The 15,478-nt window shown below is 34.4% G+C and overlaps 1 protein-coding gene across 1 annotated transcript; it reads right to left on the reverse strand.

The window, feature by feature from the left end:
- LOC125806965 (uncharacterized) lies at positions 1-13,894 on the reverse strand. The gene is made up of 15 exons (XM_049486714.1): positions 13,816-13,894; positions 13,415-13,569; positions 10,511-10,698; positions 10,280-10,357; positions 10,049-10,169; positions 9,014-9,199; positions 8,421-8,562; positions 3,824-4,003; positions 3,547-3,629; positions 2,176-2,363; positions 1,985-2,059; positions 1,751-1,871; positions 947-1,070; positions 765-844; positions 1-159 (listed from the first exon to the last, which is right to left on the reverse strand). Exons 1-15 carry the CDS (start codon positions 13,892-13,894, stop codon positions 1-3), a joined length of 1,959 nt encoding a protein of 652 aa, XP_049342671.1.
- Positions 13,895-15,478: the final 1,584 nt, after the last annotated feature.

Genomic DNA, 15,478 nt, shown 5'->3' on the forward strand with positions numbered 1-15,478 from the left:
TTACTGGTGGATGCCTTCAACAACAACATCTTCGTGTGAGGTCTTCCTTCTCTTCCTTTTCCTCTTCCTTTTCACAGTTCCCTCATCTGTATTTACCTTCTTATCATTTGTATCCACAGACTTCTTTTTCTTCTTGAGTACTGAGAGTGGATTTGGACCCTGTAGAAGGGAAGGCATACACCATAGAGTCATTCAGGAACGTGTTCAGCTAAACATGCATTATGGCAATAACATCCATGAAACATATATTATATAAGTAAATATGGTCCGACTTTATCAATTTAGAGGAACAACAGGCAAAACAATTCACTTACAACATAATATATTCATCTCCGTCACTCAATATTTTTCAACTCAAAGTTAAGAGAGGGATATGCACACAGCAACCGTTAAATGCAGAAGTATACTTATAAGATTAATATCACACTTATACAAAAAAATATATAACCTCTTATTTCGAATATATGTCCAGCCATCTAGCTTAGAGAAAGAAAAAGCCTTTGGTTCAGAGCTTAAGAATCACAATTTGCACACAAGCTAAAATAAAAAGATACTTATCAATCTAGATGAAGAAAAATCATTCTTTATGAATCAAGCAACTTTCGGAGTAACTTTTGTATCCTAACAATCATTCATGAAACGTTTCACATGAAAGTGGAGAATTTGTTCCTAAACAACAGTATTTTAATAGAATGAGAGAAGCAACAAGTTAAATTTTTAGTTGTGCAAGGGATCGGAAAATAAGAATATATATGAACCCTAACCTTAGCTTTCTTTCTCTTGAAGCGAACTTTATCCTTGACATCACTTCCATTCCTCTTAACATTTGTATTGATAATCTGAGCCTGTGAAACATCAATTATCTTTTCCTCAGATGCAACGGAAGAATCCCCTTGTTTGTCATCGGACGACAATCTCCTCTTTTTCATTTGTCTAAGCATATTGTACTCCAGGTCAGTCATATGAAGACGTTCTTCTTCAGCAGATTTGGCAAACTGACGTTGAAATGATGAAGGTTGTTCGAGAAATAATGCATTCCTCAGAGCAAAAATTACGGGTACACCAGGTATCTACCCGGTTCACGAAAAGGGGAAACAAAGGTCAGAAAAAACAGGAGAAAAGGCAGTTGGCATATACATAATAAATTATTCTCCTAAATGTTGGAGGTCTTTCAGGTCCATTATAAAGTAACACCTGTTTGCCTAAGCTTTTGAAATATCCTTATTTTGAGAAGTGCTATTCGAAAAAGTAAGCAGTTTGTACTTTAGTTAATCAAATTGAAAAGAACTTTTGTCAATATTAGAACAGCAATTTATGCTTGGTTGTGGTTTCACAAGTGCTTTTGGGAAAAAAGCTACTACTGTTTTCAGCTTCTACTGCTACTTAAAAGCACTTAATTTTTTCCCTAAAAGTATGGTAAAACACCTCAACCCTCTAAAATACGCACTTAGGAAAAAAATCAGCAATTTTGACTCCCGAGAAGCTATAAGAGTTAGAGATACAAAATAGATTCTGGTCAATCCCTTGCGAGTACATAAAATACCATTCAAATTGCCAAACAGTGTGGAACTGTTAATCTTACCCCCAGAAGGAGACAGAAATATTTTACAGCTTTATCATCTTAGTCCCACATGCTAAGGTCAACTAGTGAACCATAATATGGGATTTTTCCAGTTCACATGTTTTAGTAATAAGTGATATGACTGATATTACAATACATATATAAATCGAGTTTAGTAAGTCCAAATACCTTTTGAAGACTTCTTCGCAAATCAGCATCTTGAGTAGCAACAAAAAAGTGTTCAGAATTGTTCTCCCCAATAACTTCAGTTATGCAATCTTCAGCACTTTTCCGCCTCTCATGGCCGCATCTGCAATAGAGTAAGATGTGGCATAACTCAAAAGAATATCCTGAGAACTGAAGCAACACACATCCTGCTCTTGAGAGAGCCAGCCAGCAAGAAGAAGAGAATAAATCGCTAACCGTGCAGTACAAAGGTTTTTAGCTGCATTCAGTGCTTCAGATTTCCCAAGGCTCTTCAACTCCGCAAGAACGCATCTGCAAGCAAAGAGGAGACAGGAAGTGACCAAACAGTTTAAAATCGAAACATATTTAGCTTGTGTGCAAACAAAGTTAGATCACCATAGCAGAAGAAAAGAGACGTTGAAATAAACCTGGTTACAAAAAGTTTAACTGTGGCGCCAAGAATATTTTCCAATGCAGTATCAGGTGTTATGCGATTACCAACAACATAATTCACAAATGTTCCATCACAGAAGATTTTAAACGGCTCTCTAAACCCAAAACAAGCTTTGTAAAACGTTACAGCTCTCCTATGCCGCTTCTGTTTTTTCACTCTCATCTGTCACCAGGCAAGATAAAAGAGAAAAAAGTTAAAACTTCAACATAAAAAGATAAGCAATACATATGAAAGTAAGGGCAAGTTCAATTCATTAAAATTTTAAGAAATCATAATGCGATAATTATCAAAGTTGCAAGCAAGACCTATGTTAATCGCTGGAGAATTAAAATTTCAGATTTATCAATTCATTAATTCTATACCCTCTAATCATCTAATTCATTCTTATCCAATTAATGATGTTGTCAGAATTGTCTCCCCAAAGAATTGTCGCCACTCCTATCACAATTCATGTTCATCTAATTCTCATCACTAAAATACACTAGAATTTATTTTTATGGACATAGAGTTAAGCCTCTTACCTTAACACGAATTAGCTTGGTTCCACGACGCTCTGCACAGGTAGTTTCTCCCTCCCTTTATTTTCTTTTCTTTTCTAAAATAACTAGGGTTTAATATTAAGTAGACTCCAAGAATCCTAATTGAAATTGAACACACTTTGTAGAATCCCAATTCAAATTGAATGTAGAGTCCATAAAATTTTAATGTCTACGACTAGTCGCTTAGTTGACTTTCAATTGATATATTTGTTGGGAAAACGCAGACTAACATAAAAATATATATGGTCAAAATAATGGAAATAAAATGAGAAAATAATGACACAAAGAATTTTACGTGGAAACCCTTCTAAATAAGGGAAAAACCACGGGCCAAGAGGAGCAACTGATATCACTATAGTAAAGAATTTTACACCGTGTAGTCACGACTACAATACTCAAAGTGACTACTACACACTCAAAAGGATTAACACTCTTTTGATTCCACCTTATTAAAATATTGCTCACATTCTATTTTTTTCACAGATTATTTTTCTTATATAGTCTATGGAATACCTCACTTTGCTCTCAAAATGGTTTTTTTTCTCTCTAAGTTGGTGTGTTCTACAAATGAGCAAGAATGCTCTATTTATAGAAGGAGAAAAACATGCCTATGTCACTAATGACATAGGCAAATATAGCAAAGTCCAAAGGATTGCAAATCTTACCAATTTGTCAACCACCAAATCTTTTATTTTCAACTCTTATCATTTATCCTTTTTAACAATTACTTGTAGCAATTGAGTAGCAAAAGTTGACCAAAAAATATGGGATGGACTCCACAAATCTCCCCCTCCAGTCCCATTTACCAGAAGGAGGTATCTCAATTTCTTTAGAGAGAGCTCATACCCACAAGTTCTTTGCATAACTCGAATTTGTCTTTCGGTATCACCTTAGTCAACATATCCGCAGGATTTTCACTTGTGTCAATCTTTTTAACGTGAAGTGATTCACTCTCCACTTGCTCACGAATCCAATGATATCTGACGTCGATGTGTTTTGTCCTTGTATGGTACATGGAGTTCTTGCTCAAGTCTATTGCACTCTAGCTGTCACAATAGACAATATACTCCATCTAATGCAAACCAAGCTCTGGAAGAAATCGCTTTAGCCATATCATCTCATTGCCGGCTTCAGTAGCCGCAATATACTCAACTTCAGTTGTAGATAGTGCAACACACTTCTGCAACTTCGACCGCCATGATATAACTCCCTCTGAAAAAGTAAACAAATATCCAGTAGTGGATTTCCTGTTATAAAGGTCACCTGCCATATCAACATTTGTTTGTGCTCAATAGGATTTTGCATGAGTAGTTTGATGAGAGAAGTAAAAGACTTAGAGAAAGGTATAAAAAAATTGGTGAATTGGGAACATCCATAAATAGGCCATAAAATTCACCAGCGTTTTAAATGGTGGGGCGTGAGGCGAGACGTTTTAGACAGTACAGGGTGAAGCGTAAGCCCCGAGATACAGGGCGTAAGTCTCATGGATCTATGGGGCGTAATCTCATGTATATTCAATTTTATAATTTTATTACTTAAGAAAATAAGCAATAGTAAAACTTTTAATGATTTTACAAATAAATTTAATAAATAAGCTATAGTATATATACAAAAAGTATTATGATTTTTATTTGAGATGGATACTAATAGACAATAATGCAGAAAAAAGTATTATAATTACTATTTGAGAAATATCAATATACCAATAATAAAAAATGTGATATAGGGCGAAAAAAGTTCAAAAAAAAATTACGCCCAGGGAGTATGTTTTTGCCCCCGAGCTTACGTCTTTATGCTCAAAGCTTACGCCCCAAATGATAGTGGATCTGGTGCTTGTCTAAGTCTTTAGTTTAAGTCGTATAAACTAGAGTTAGTTAGTCGAATCATCTATGTTTTAGTTAAGCCTATTTACATCATTGTTTTGATGTTCTCTTGGGTAGAGTTGCCTAGGAGTGTCAACTAGAGTTAGTTGATGTGTGGGTGCAGCAGAGTCTCTGCTTGTTTATGTTTCTATCTTTGAGATTTGTAGTCGATGGCTAGAGTTAGCCGTGTTGGGTTCTTGAAGTCTAGATCAACTATAGTTAGTTGATTTAGTGGGCAATAGAGTTATTGCTTAGTTTCCTTTGTAGTAGAATTGTTATTGTAAGGGGGAAGGGATTAAGAGTTTAATTCCTAGGTTACAAGAATTTGTAATCTGAAAGTTTGCTCTGTTTTGAGTGAAATGGAGTTTGGGTTGAAATCTTGTGAGTACAGGTCGTGGTTTTCATCTCACTTGAGTAAGGAGGTTTCCACATAAATCTTTGTGTTTGATTTACTTTGAGTTATTTATTTTCTGCACTATTATTCTGTAGGGGACCTGATCCAGTGATCACTGGCGGACGCATACATTCTAACAGTTTGTTGTTAAGGGCCAAAAACAAATTCACTCAAATTTTTCGAGTTTCATACCTAAACTATACATGTACTATTTATCAAAACACACACCTCGACTATCGATTGTTCCCGTTTAATTCTTAAGCTTCCAATTTTGATTTCTCAAGAACGCCAAACAATAGATATTTCGACGTTCCATAATTATTCATTTCAAATAAAGTTGGATCTTTATTTAAATCCACATATTTTTATTTAAATAATTAGTGTGAACTTGTTCGAATACTTTGCGTGTTCAAGAATCTAAACAAAATTTTGTATAGCTATTTGATCATAATGAGGGTAATTAAAGTTGCATTTTCTAACAATGTTATTATTTATTGAATCATATATTGTATTAGTAAACGTCAAATTTTCGTCATATTGTTCCTAGAATAACTATTTTAGTAAATGATCCTCATTTTATGATATATACTTTTAGACGTATGGAATCCATTTTCAACAAATTGAAAACTTAGGAGTGTATGTAAGATCACGATCTAACATTTTGTAAATAATTGCATGCAAATGTTAGAAGGAGATCTATTGTTTTGTGTGTAATGGCCACAAAAAGATGTTTGCATAAATCATCGATAGTGAATTAAACGGTAATTAAGCCCTATAAATTTAATAGGGCTAGTTTTAAATATATACAATAAAAATATTAGTTTACAATAAATATAGCATTGTTTTATTTACTTAAAAAATAATCAAAAGTCGTGGGAAGTATACATTGTTATACATTATAGCTTGTCAAAAGTCATATAAAGTAGGAAAAATTACGCAGTTAAGCAAACTTATACTACTTAATTACTCATCATAGCTATAATTTGCTATAATTACCACTCGCAACTAACATTAACCATTAATTATGTGGGCTGACTTCTAGTTTGTATAATTAGCCACATTTGTATATGTATAATTCACCACATTTGTATAATTCACAATTAACAATTCTTTGTTTGATTTGTATTTGTATATGACGATGATTTCTTGTGGTTTTTCAGTTTTGTCATTATATACATTCAATCTTTTTGTATAATATAAATTACATTTTGTATAATTCAAATCTTAATTTAGAAATTTTCACGGTGTTACAATATCTCCCCTTGGGATCATTCGTCCTCAAATGACGGTTGGACTGAGAATGAAAAGGAGTTACTCTTACTATCTCTGACTTTTAAACTTGCCTACTAACACAGGCGGAATTGATTTATACAAAGAGTTTTTAAACTGGACTCGAGCACACTTAACACGATGCTCACATAATATTTCAAAGATTACATGCCATGACATAATACAAGGGTATGCAGACATTGGGTAAGAATATGAATACTATGACTTGAGTGGTATGACTGGTAGCTTTTCATCTTAGCCACACTTCTTAACTATGCTCTCTTTTCTTATTACTACAGTTCATTAGCTCCCTCTAAAGTATATGACTACTCTTACAAACGTCTAAGTCAAATCTCATGCTCTTCCTGTATTCATGCCTAATCTCTAATTCACACGGTCATAATTATGAGATGGATATATCGAAACCATAAGATTCGGTTTTACACCTCTATAGGGAATCCCATTCCATGAATACTTCTACTTAAAACCGCATTCAACAAACCTTGAACCCATGTTTATAAAATGTAATTTATATTATATAAATTACATTATACAATAATTTATATAATGTAATTTGTATGATATATATTTTGTATAATTGTTTAAAGTTCATATGTTTATGTTTGTATCAATTTGTTATTTCGAGTTTTATAATATTTGTATAAGTTCAAACTTTATATTACTCAATTATACAAAAACACGCGAATTATACAAACGTACCTGTGAATTATACAAACGAGATGCAAATTATTAAAATCATTATCCTCTCTCGCTCGCATATCTCCTCCCTCTCCTAATCTCGCTCGCCTCTCTCCTCCCTCTCCCAATCTCTCTCACCAGAATTTACAAATACATATGTATAATATACATTATCTAACTGATATACATATACAATTCACTTTTCTCCCACTCTCTTCCCTCTCTCGCTCACCTCTCTCCTCCCTCTCCTAGTCCTGCTCACCACTCTCCTCCCTATAACATGTAGCTACGAATCGTAATTAGCAAACTATAGCTAGGAAGCATAATTAAACTTTTTTTGAGTGCCTATATGCGAAAGTTCCTCGTAATATATCCTGTATTATTATTCATTGCATAGCAATTACATTTACATAACAATTTATTTGTTAGTAATTAACACATGAGTTTTTAAATATGCATTATAAGCTACTCATAACTATTATATGAGCGGAATGGTGAAATGTTTATATTAATGTAGTCTATGCATGATATGCGTATTTAAAAAATATTTTAAAATATACGTAGCATAATATTTTTGGTACAAAACAAATTCTTCAATGAGTATTTGTACTAAAATTTGTTTTTGGTGCAAAACAAATAATTCCAATAATAACTCATCTTCAATAGATAAAAGGTTACGGAAGACACAAATTAAGATAGAAAATTAGTAGGTATAATAGAGCATCATACCGCTTATTAGCAGTCATAGGATCACTCATCTGGTTTTTAATTGTTGTTTCTTGTATTGTATTTATCGTACTATTTTGTTGTATTGTACAAAATTTTGTCATTCTTTTTATAATATTTTGTTCTAACTCCTTCAAAGTCTATATTTATTTTTCCACATTGTTTTGAACTATTTTTTCCTTGAGTTAGGAATCTATCGGATATAATATTTTTACCTTACGATTTGTATACACTATTCTTCAGATCTCATTATGTGTGATGTTATTTTCGTACAAATAACTACAAGTACTTCATTAACTAACTTATTATAAAGTGTTAATTTATATTAATGATATAGTATTATTTTTCATGATTAGCATTTGCTTTGAAGGCCTTAAACTAAATTAATTAAAGCCATAAGCATTTCCTAAATATGCCTTGCTTAATTAGCGAGAATCTAGCAACACAGACAGACAAAAATCCAACAGATAATGTTGTAACTAAGTGAAGCCATTAACAATCTTTCAATTTGATGAACTAGTTGATCCCCTGTTTAATTTTTCAGTCTCTTTTGGTTGCTTGTAATCTGTGCTGCTACTAGTAAAGACAGAACCTACAAAGCAAGTCAACCAACCATCTAATCTATGGTTTTTCAGTTTTCACCAACAAAAAGTCCAAAAAAACTTCACAGTACCATAGAGAATCAAGAAAAGCAACCCTTTTTCCCTCTTGTCCTTTTACTGGTGGATGCCTTCAACAACATCTTTCTGTGACGTCTTCCTTCTCCTCCTTATCCTCTTCCTTTTCACACTTCCCTCATCATTATTCAACTTCTTATCATTTGTAACCACGGGCTTCTTTTTCTTCTTGAGTACTGAAAGTGGATTTGGACCCTGTAGAAGGGAAGGCATAAACCATAGAGTCATTCAGGAACGTGTCCAGCTAAACATGCATTATGGAAATAACATCCATGAAACATATATTATATAAGTAAATATGGTCCAACTTGATCAATTTAGAGGAACAACAGGCAAAACAATTCACTTAAAACATAATACATTCATTTCCGTCACTCAATCTTTTTCAACTCAATTAAGAGAGGGATATGCACACAGCAACCGTTAAATGCAGAAGTATACTTATAAGAAATAATATCACACTTATACAAAAAAATATAACCTCTTATTTCGAATATATGTCCAGCCATCTAGCGTAGAGAAAGAAAAAACCTTTGGTTCAGAGCTTAAGGATCACAATTTGCACACAAGCTAATAGAATGAGAGAAGCAACAAGTTAAATTTTAAGTTGTGCAAGGGAAAATAAGAATATATTATGAACCCTAACCTTAGCTCTCTTTCTCTTGCGAACTTTATCCTTGCTCTCAACATTTGTATTGATAATCTGAGCCTCCAGGTCAGTTATATGAAGACGTTCTTCTTCAGAAGATTTGGCAAACTGACGTTGAGATGATGAAGGTTTTCCGAGAAATAATTCCTTCCCCAGAGCAGATATTAGGGGCACACGAGGTATCTACCAGGTTCAGGAAAGGGGAAACAAAGGTCAGAAAAAACAGGAGAAAAGCCAGTTGGCATATACATAATAAATTGTTCTCCTAAATGTTGGAGGTCTTTCAGGTTCATTTTAAAGTAATACCTGTTTGCCCAAGCTTTTCAAATATCCTTCTTATGAGAAGTGCTTTTTGTGATAAGTGCTTTTTGGAAAAGTAATTTTTGGAGTAGCAGTTTGTGCTTTAGTTAATCAAATTGAAAAGCACTTCTGTCAATATTAGAACAGCAATTAGTGCTTGGTCGTGGTTTCAGAAGTGCTTTTGGGAAAAAGCTACTGTTTTCAGCTTCTACTGCTACTTAAAAGCACTTAATTTTTTTTCCTAAAAGTATGGTAAAACACCTCAAACCTCTAAAATACACACTTAGGAAAAAAATAAGCACTTTTGATTGTTAATCTTACAAACAAGCTATAAGAGTTACAGATACAAAATAGATTCTGGTCACTCCCTCGCGAGTACATAAAATCTACAGAAATATTTTACAGTTTTATCATCTTAGTCCCACATGCCACAATATAGTCCTGTAGATGCACAAAGATCTCTTGTTTTTACCACTTCCCACAAAGATCTCTTGGTTTTACCACTTCCCACTTAGATAGTTAAAAATCTTTTGACTACTGACAAAAGTCAGAGATTGCGAGTTTCGCATTTTGAAATGGATGCAACACTATTACACTAAGTAGTTGCCGAAGAGTTTTCTGATAAGACATCCTAAAATATGGGATTTTTCCAGTTCACATGTTTTAGTAAGTGATATGACGATATTACAATACATATAGGACATTATAATCGAGGAAAGTAAGTTCAAATACCTTTCGAAGACTTCCACGCAAATCACCATCTTGAGTAGCAACAAAAAAGTTTTGAGCATTGTTCTGCCCAATTACTTCAGTTATGCAATCTTCAGCACTTTTCTGTGTCTCATGGCCGCATCTGCAATAGAGTAAGATGTGGCATAACTCAAAAGAATGTCCTGAGAACTGAAGCAACACACATCCTGCTCTTGAGAGAAGCCATCAAGAAGAAGAGAATAAATGGCTAACCGTGCATCAGTACAAAGATTTTTAGCTGCTTCCAGTGCTTCGGGACTCCCATGGTTCTTCAACTCCGAAAGAATGCATCTGAAGGAAAGAGGAGACAGGAAGTGACCAAACAGTTTAAAATCGAAACATATGTAACTTTTGTGCAAACAAAGTTAGATCATGTAAAGACCATAGCAGAAAAGAGACAAATGGAGCTGTTGAAAAGAGACAAATGGAGCTGTTGAAATAAACCTGGTTGTAAAAAGTTCAACTGTGGCGCCAAGACTATTTTCCAATGCAGTATTAGGTGTTATGCCATTACCAACAAGATAATGCACCAATGTTCCATCACAGAGGATTTGAAACGGCTCTCTAAACCCAAAACAAGCTGTATAAAACTTCAAAGCTTTCCTATGCTGTTTCTGTTTTTTCACTCTCGTCTGTCAGCAGGCAAGAGAAAAGAGAAAAAAAGAAGAAGTTAAACTTCAACATAAAAAGATACATATGAAGCTAAGGTCAAGTTTAATCAATAGAATTTTAAGAAGTTATTCATAAACAAAGGGATATCTTATTTGATAAATGCATCCATAAATTGCAACAACATACAGTAGTAACTTACAAGAAACTGAAGGAATTTTCAACTGGAGAACACTGCAACACTACTAGTAATAATATAAAGGAAAACTATAATTTTGTACTGCATCAATAAAGAAAAGGAGAAGTAGAATAAAAACAGAGACAGAAGACAAGGACCCGAATAGTTCATGGACACACAGACGCCTTAATTCAAGACTCAAAATTCAAATTCATAACTAGCAATATATTGACATTCAAGAAGTCATATCATCAAATTTCACAAGTATTGAAGTTTACGCACCAAAAGAAAAAAACTTTCAGGCTTAACCCAAGAACTCACTCAAATCTTGATGTCAATTCAAGCCTAGGGTTAGATTTAATTCTCCAATGTCATAAATACAATGATATTCATACAATACACTAAACTTACCTATCTTAATATACCAAAATTGAAATCATAATTATCAAAGTTGCAAAACCTATGTTAATCGCTGGAGAACAGAAATTTCAGAATTTGTCAATTCATCAATTCTATACCCTCTAATCATCAATTTCATTAGTATTGAAGTAACTTCTTGTAAGCTGTTGCAGCAAGCAATTCTTCAAAATTTGTAATAGGTTGCTTACCAGATCCATGTTGCAAATAGACTTCAAGATTTTTTATCACAGTGACCTAAGCCGCTATTGAAATCAGAGGAAGAGAGAATTGGAAGCTTCTACTATTTCATTATGGGAAAACTGAATACAATGAATGGTATGAAGCACATATATATACAGGTTGTTAACATCACTAACAAACTACTTTGTAACTAACTATATGTAACTAACTGTAACTAATTGAACATTAATGACTTAGCTACAATTAATTAACCACTTAACTAGTCACTATCTTTGATACTACCCCTCAAGCTGGATGTATTGAAGATATTCAAGACACCTAGCCTGGACAATAAAAGATCATGTTGTGACCTCCCTAAGGGGAAGATGTCAGAACAAGGAGTTCAGAAGCAAAAGAGAGCGAGATGAAAAGTATTCTTACTATTGTCAGCTGAGAGCAAGAATGCAATCCAGAGCAGATGGTGGTTCAACCACGGCGGGAGCATTGCAGGTGGGCGAGGAGATGATGAAAAGGAGGCAATTAGGAAACCTAAGCTAATGGAAAGTGATGAGCTGGGAGAAATACAAGGACAATGTCCGAAAATAGGCCCTTTCTTTACTACTTGCTTTATTAATACTTCGGCTGTTTGGACTTGGGCATTAGGCCCAATGATGTAACTCTTTCTTTATATCAATGAAACTGAAAATTTAACTAAAAAAAAAAAGGCCTTAGTCAATATATTGGCCTGTTGATCTTTATGGTGTGTTTGGTAGGAAGGAAAATGTTTTTCTCAGGTATTGATATCAATTTATGCTGAATTGCTCCACATATAGTCCCCCGAATCACATTTTGACTTATTTTCTCATGTTTGGTTGGTGAGTACAAAATATTTTCCGAAAAAAAATTTTAGTGTTTGATTTATGAATGAAAAACGTTTTTGAGAAACATCTTTTATTTTTACTAGAGTTGAAAATAATTTTTGAAATTAAAAATATTATTTAAAAACGAAGTTAATTTTTTTGGGGGGGAGGGGGGTGGTAAGGGGGCTGGCGGGGGAAGGGTCGAGAGTAGGGGTGAAAAACAAAAATTTGAAGTTGAAAATATTTTTTAAAAACAAACTTAAAATTTTTTTTGGGGGTGGGGGTGGGGGGGTGGGGAGGGTCGAGGGTAGAGTTGAAAAAATGAAATTCTGAAGTTGAAAATATTTTTTTAAAAGAAGCTTAAATTATATTTTTTTTGGGGGGGGAGTCGAGGATCGGGGTGAAAAAATAAACTTTTGAAGTTGAAATTTTTTTTTAAAAACTAACTTAAATTTTTTTTTGAAGGGGGTGGGGGGCTGATGTGGAGGGGAGCGAGGGTAGCGGGTGGGGGTAAAAAAATAAAAACTTGAAATTAGAAATAACTTTTAATATTTTTTTTGGGGTGGTGGTGGTAGGGGGTTGGGGTTAGGGTTGAGGGTAGGGTAAAAAATTGAAGTTAAAAACATTTTTTTAAAATGAGTTGTTTTTTTTTTTTTTTTGGGGGGGGGGGGGGAGGAGGGGGTTGGGGGCTAGTTTGAGAGTAAAGACAAAATAAATTGATTTTTTCTATAAAAAAAATTGTAATTTGAACTTGGAAGGGAGTTTTGAAAAATGTTTTCCTTAAGTTTTGAAGGAAAGTCCTTAAATTTGAGGAAAATGAGTTGATTTGGAAAACATTTCCCAAAACATTTAACCCAACCAAACATGAGAAAATTGGAAAATATTTTTCGGAAAATGTTTTCCTTTATACGAAACACACCCTTAGTGTTGATGTAACATGTCTTGATCAATCCTTGTTGAATTCTTTCCCGGATAAAGTGGCAATCAATTTCACTATGTTTTGCTTTCATGGAAAACTGGGTTGGTTGTTATTTGTATTGCAGTCTTGCTGTCACAGTAAATTGTTACAAGATTATCTATAGTGAACCCCAATTCCTTGAATAAATTGTGTAGCCAAACTACCTCAGTTGTAAGTGTAGCAAGACTTCTATATTCTGCCTCTGTAGAGCTTCGAGAGACTGTATGTTGCTTCTTAGATTTCCAGGAAATGAGTGAGTTTCCATACTTCAATAAGTTTTCAGTAATAGATCTTCTTGTATTTGGGCATGATGCCCAATCTGCATCACAAAAGCCAACTAAGTGTGGCTGCTTCTCAGAACTCATGAGCAGTCCTAAACCTGGTGTTGCTTTGATGTATCTAACCACCCTCAAAGTTGCATTCTAGTGAGATATCTTTGGCTTTTGCATAAACTGACTTAAACATTGCACTGAGAATGTTATGTATGGTCTAGTATTAGTCAAACACAATAACTTTCCAATCATCCTTTGATACCTTCATATATCAGCAAATAACTCATCATTACCATCTTGAGTGAAGTCAGCATTTGTGAGCTTGATATTACACTCTAATGGAGTGGTTGAAGCTCTTGCTCTTGTAGTCATGTTACACCAGCATCATAAATCAACTCCAATGCATATTTTCTCTGGATCATGATAATACCCTGGGCTGATCTGCAAAACTCAATGCCCAAGAAGTACTTTAATTCACTTAAATCCTTAATCTTGAAATGGTAGTGCAACACCCTTTTAGTTTCTTGTATCAAACTGTAGTCATTTCCTGTGATTAACAAATCATCCACATATACAAGCACAATCACCAATGTTGAACCTTTTCCTTTTGTAAATAAATAATGATCTAGCTGACGTTGTATGTATCTTGTTTTAGTCAATGCATCAGTGAGCTTTCATTCCACTGTCTGGAAGCTTGCTTGAGGCCATATAATGACTTGATGAGTCTGTAGACTTGCTTATCCCCATTACTAGAAAAGTCTTTAGGAAGTTCCATGTATACTTTTTCTATCAAATCTCCCCATAAAAATGCATTGAACACATCCATTTGGTATACCACCCCGCTCTCAGCTGCTGGTATGGCAATAATAGTCCTCACAGTCACCATCTTCACCACTGGTGAAAATATCTCTTGATAGTCGATCCATTTAGTTTGGCTATAACCCTAGGCTACAAGTCTAGCCTTGAACCTGTCAACTTCTCCATTTGCCTTGTACTTAATTTTAAGCATCCATTTACATCCTATAGCACTCTTTTCTGGTGGCAACTTCATAACACTCCATGTACCATTATCCTACAGTGCAGTGATCTCCTGTTTCATGGCCTCCACCCACCTAGGATCCTTGATAGCCCCCTCATAGGTTATTGGTTCTATTTCAGCAGACATTTCACTTAAGAAAGCTTGATAAGAAGGAGACAAGTTCTTGTATGTCATGTAATTAGCTAATGAATGAGGGTGTGCAGCAGAATCAATTGCATTAGTAATATAATCTTTCATCCAACTGCCACAAGTCATATATGGTATAGCATTTGGTACACCTGGATCAATAGCATCAATGGAGCATGTTCTTTCATTTTTTTCTTTCTATATTGCTTATATTGATGTATCATGATCAAGTTGTTGATGTGCATCATCAGGAACAACATGATCAAGATCATGAATATCAGTAACTGCAGGTGTGTCAAGCAACTCATCATCAATAAACACTTGTCTAACAAAAGGTGGCATGTGTTTGTCCTGCAACTTACTAAAAGGAAACATATGCTCTTTGAAGACCACATCTCTACTTACTATATATAAACTTCTTGAGACTCAAGTTGTATAACAAGTACCCCTTCTGAGTAGATGCATAGCCCATCATGACACAAACAAGGAGAAAACTTATTCTCATTAACAAGTGTAGTTGCATAGACTAGGCAACTCATTGTCCTTAAATGATCAAGTTTAGGCATGGTACTGTGGAATACTAATAAGGTGACTGTCCCTGCAAAACCTCAGTAGATATCCTATTTATCAAATACACAGTTACTGTGACACATTCTCCCCAAAACTTGATAGGGATAGACCCTTGAAACGTTAATGCTCTGGCCACTTCAAGTATGTGCATGTGCTTTCTTTCTACTACTCCATTTTGCTGTGGAGTGTGTGGACAACTGCTTTCATGGATGATTCCCAAA

The sequence above is a fragment of the Solanum verrucosum genome, unplaced genomic scaffold (assembly GCF_900185275.1).
Source record: "Solanum verrucosum unplaced genomic scaffold, falcon-dt-bn FXZP01000196.1, whole genome shotgun sequence".
Lineage (NCBI taxonomy): Eukaryota > Viridiplantae > Streptophyta > Magnoliopsida > Solanales > Solanaceae > Solanum > Solanum verrucosum.

Excerpts from the sequence above, each read along its gene's own strand:
- LOC125806965 (XM_049486714.1), bottom strand. The coding sequence starts at position 13,894 with ATGACTACAAGAGCAAGAGCTTCAACCACTCCATTAGAGTGTAATATC. Across the intron at positions 10,170-10,279 it reads AATCTTTGTACTGATGCACG|ATGCGGCCATGAGACACAGA; the intron begins GTTAGCCATTTA and ends ACTCTATTGCAG. Across the intron at positions 4,004-8,420 it reads ACAGAAAGATGTTGTTGAAG|GTGACCTTTATAACAGGAAA; the intron begins GCATCCACCAGT and ends TTGATATGGCAG.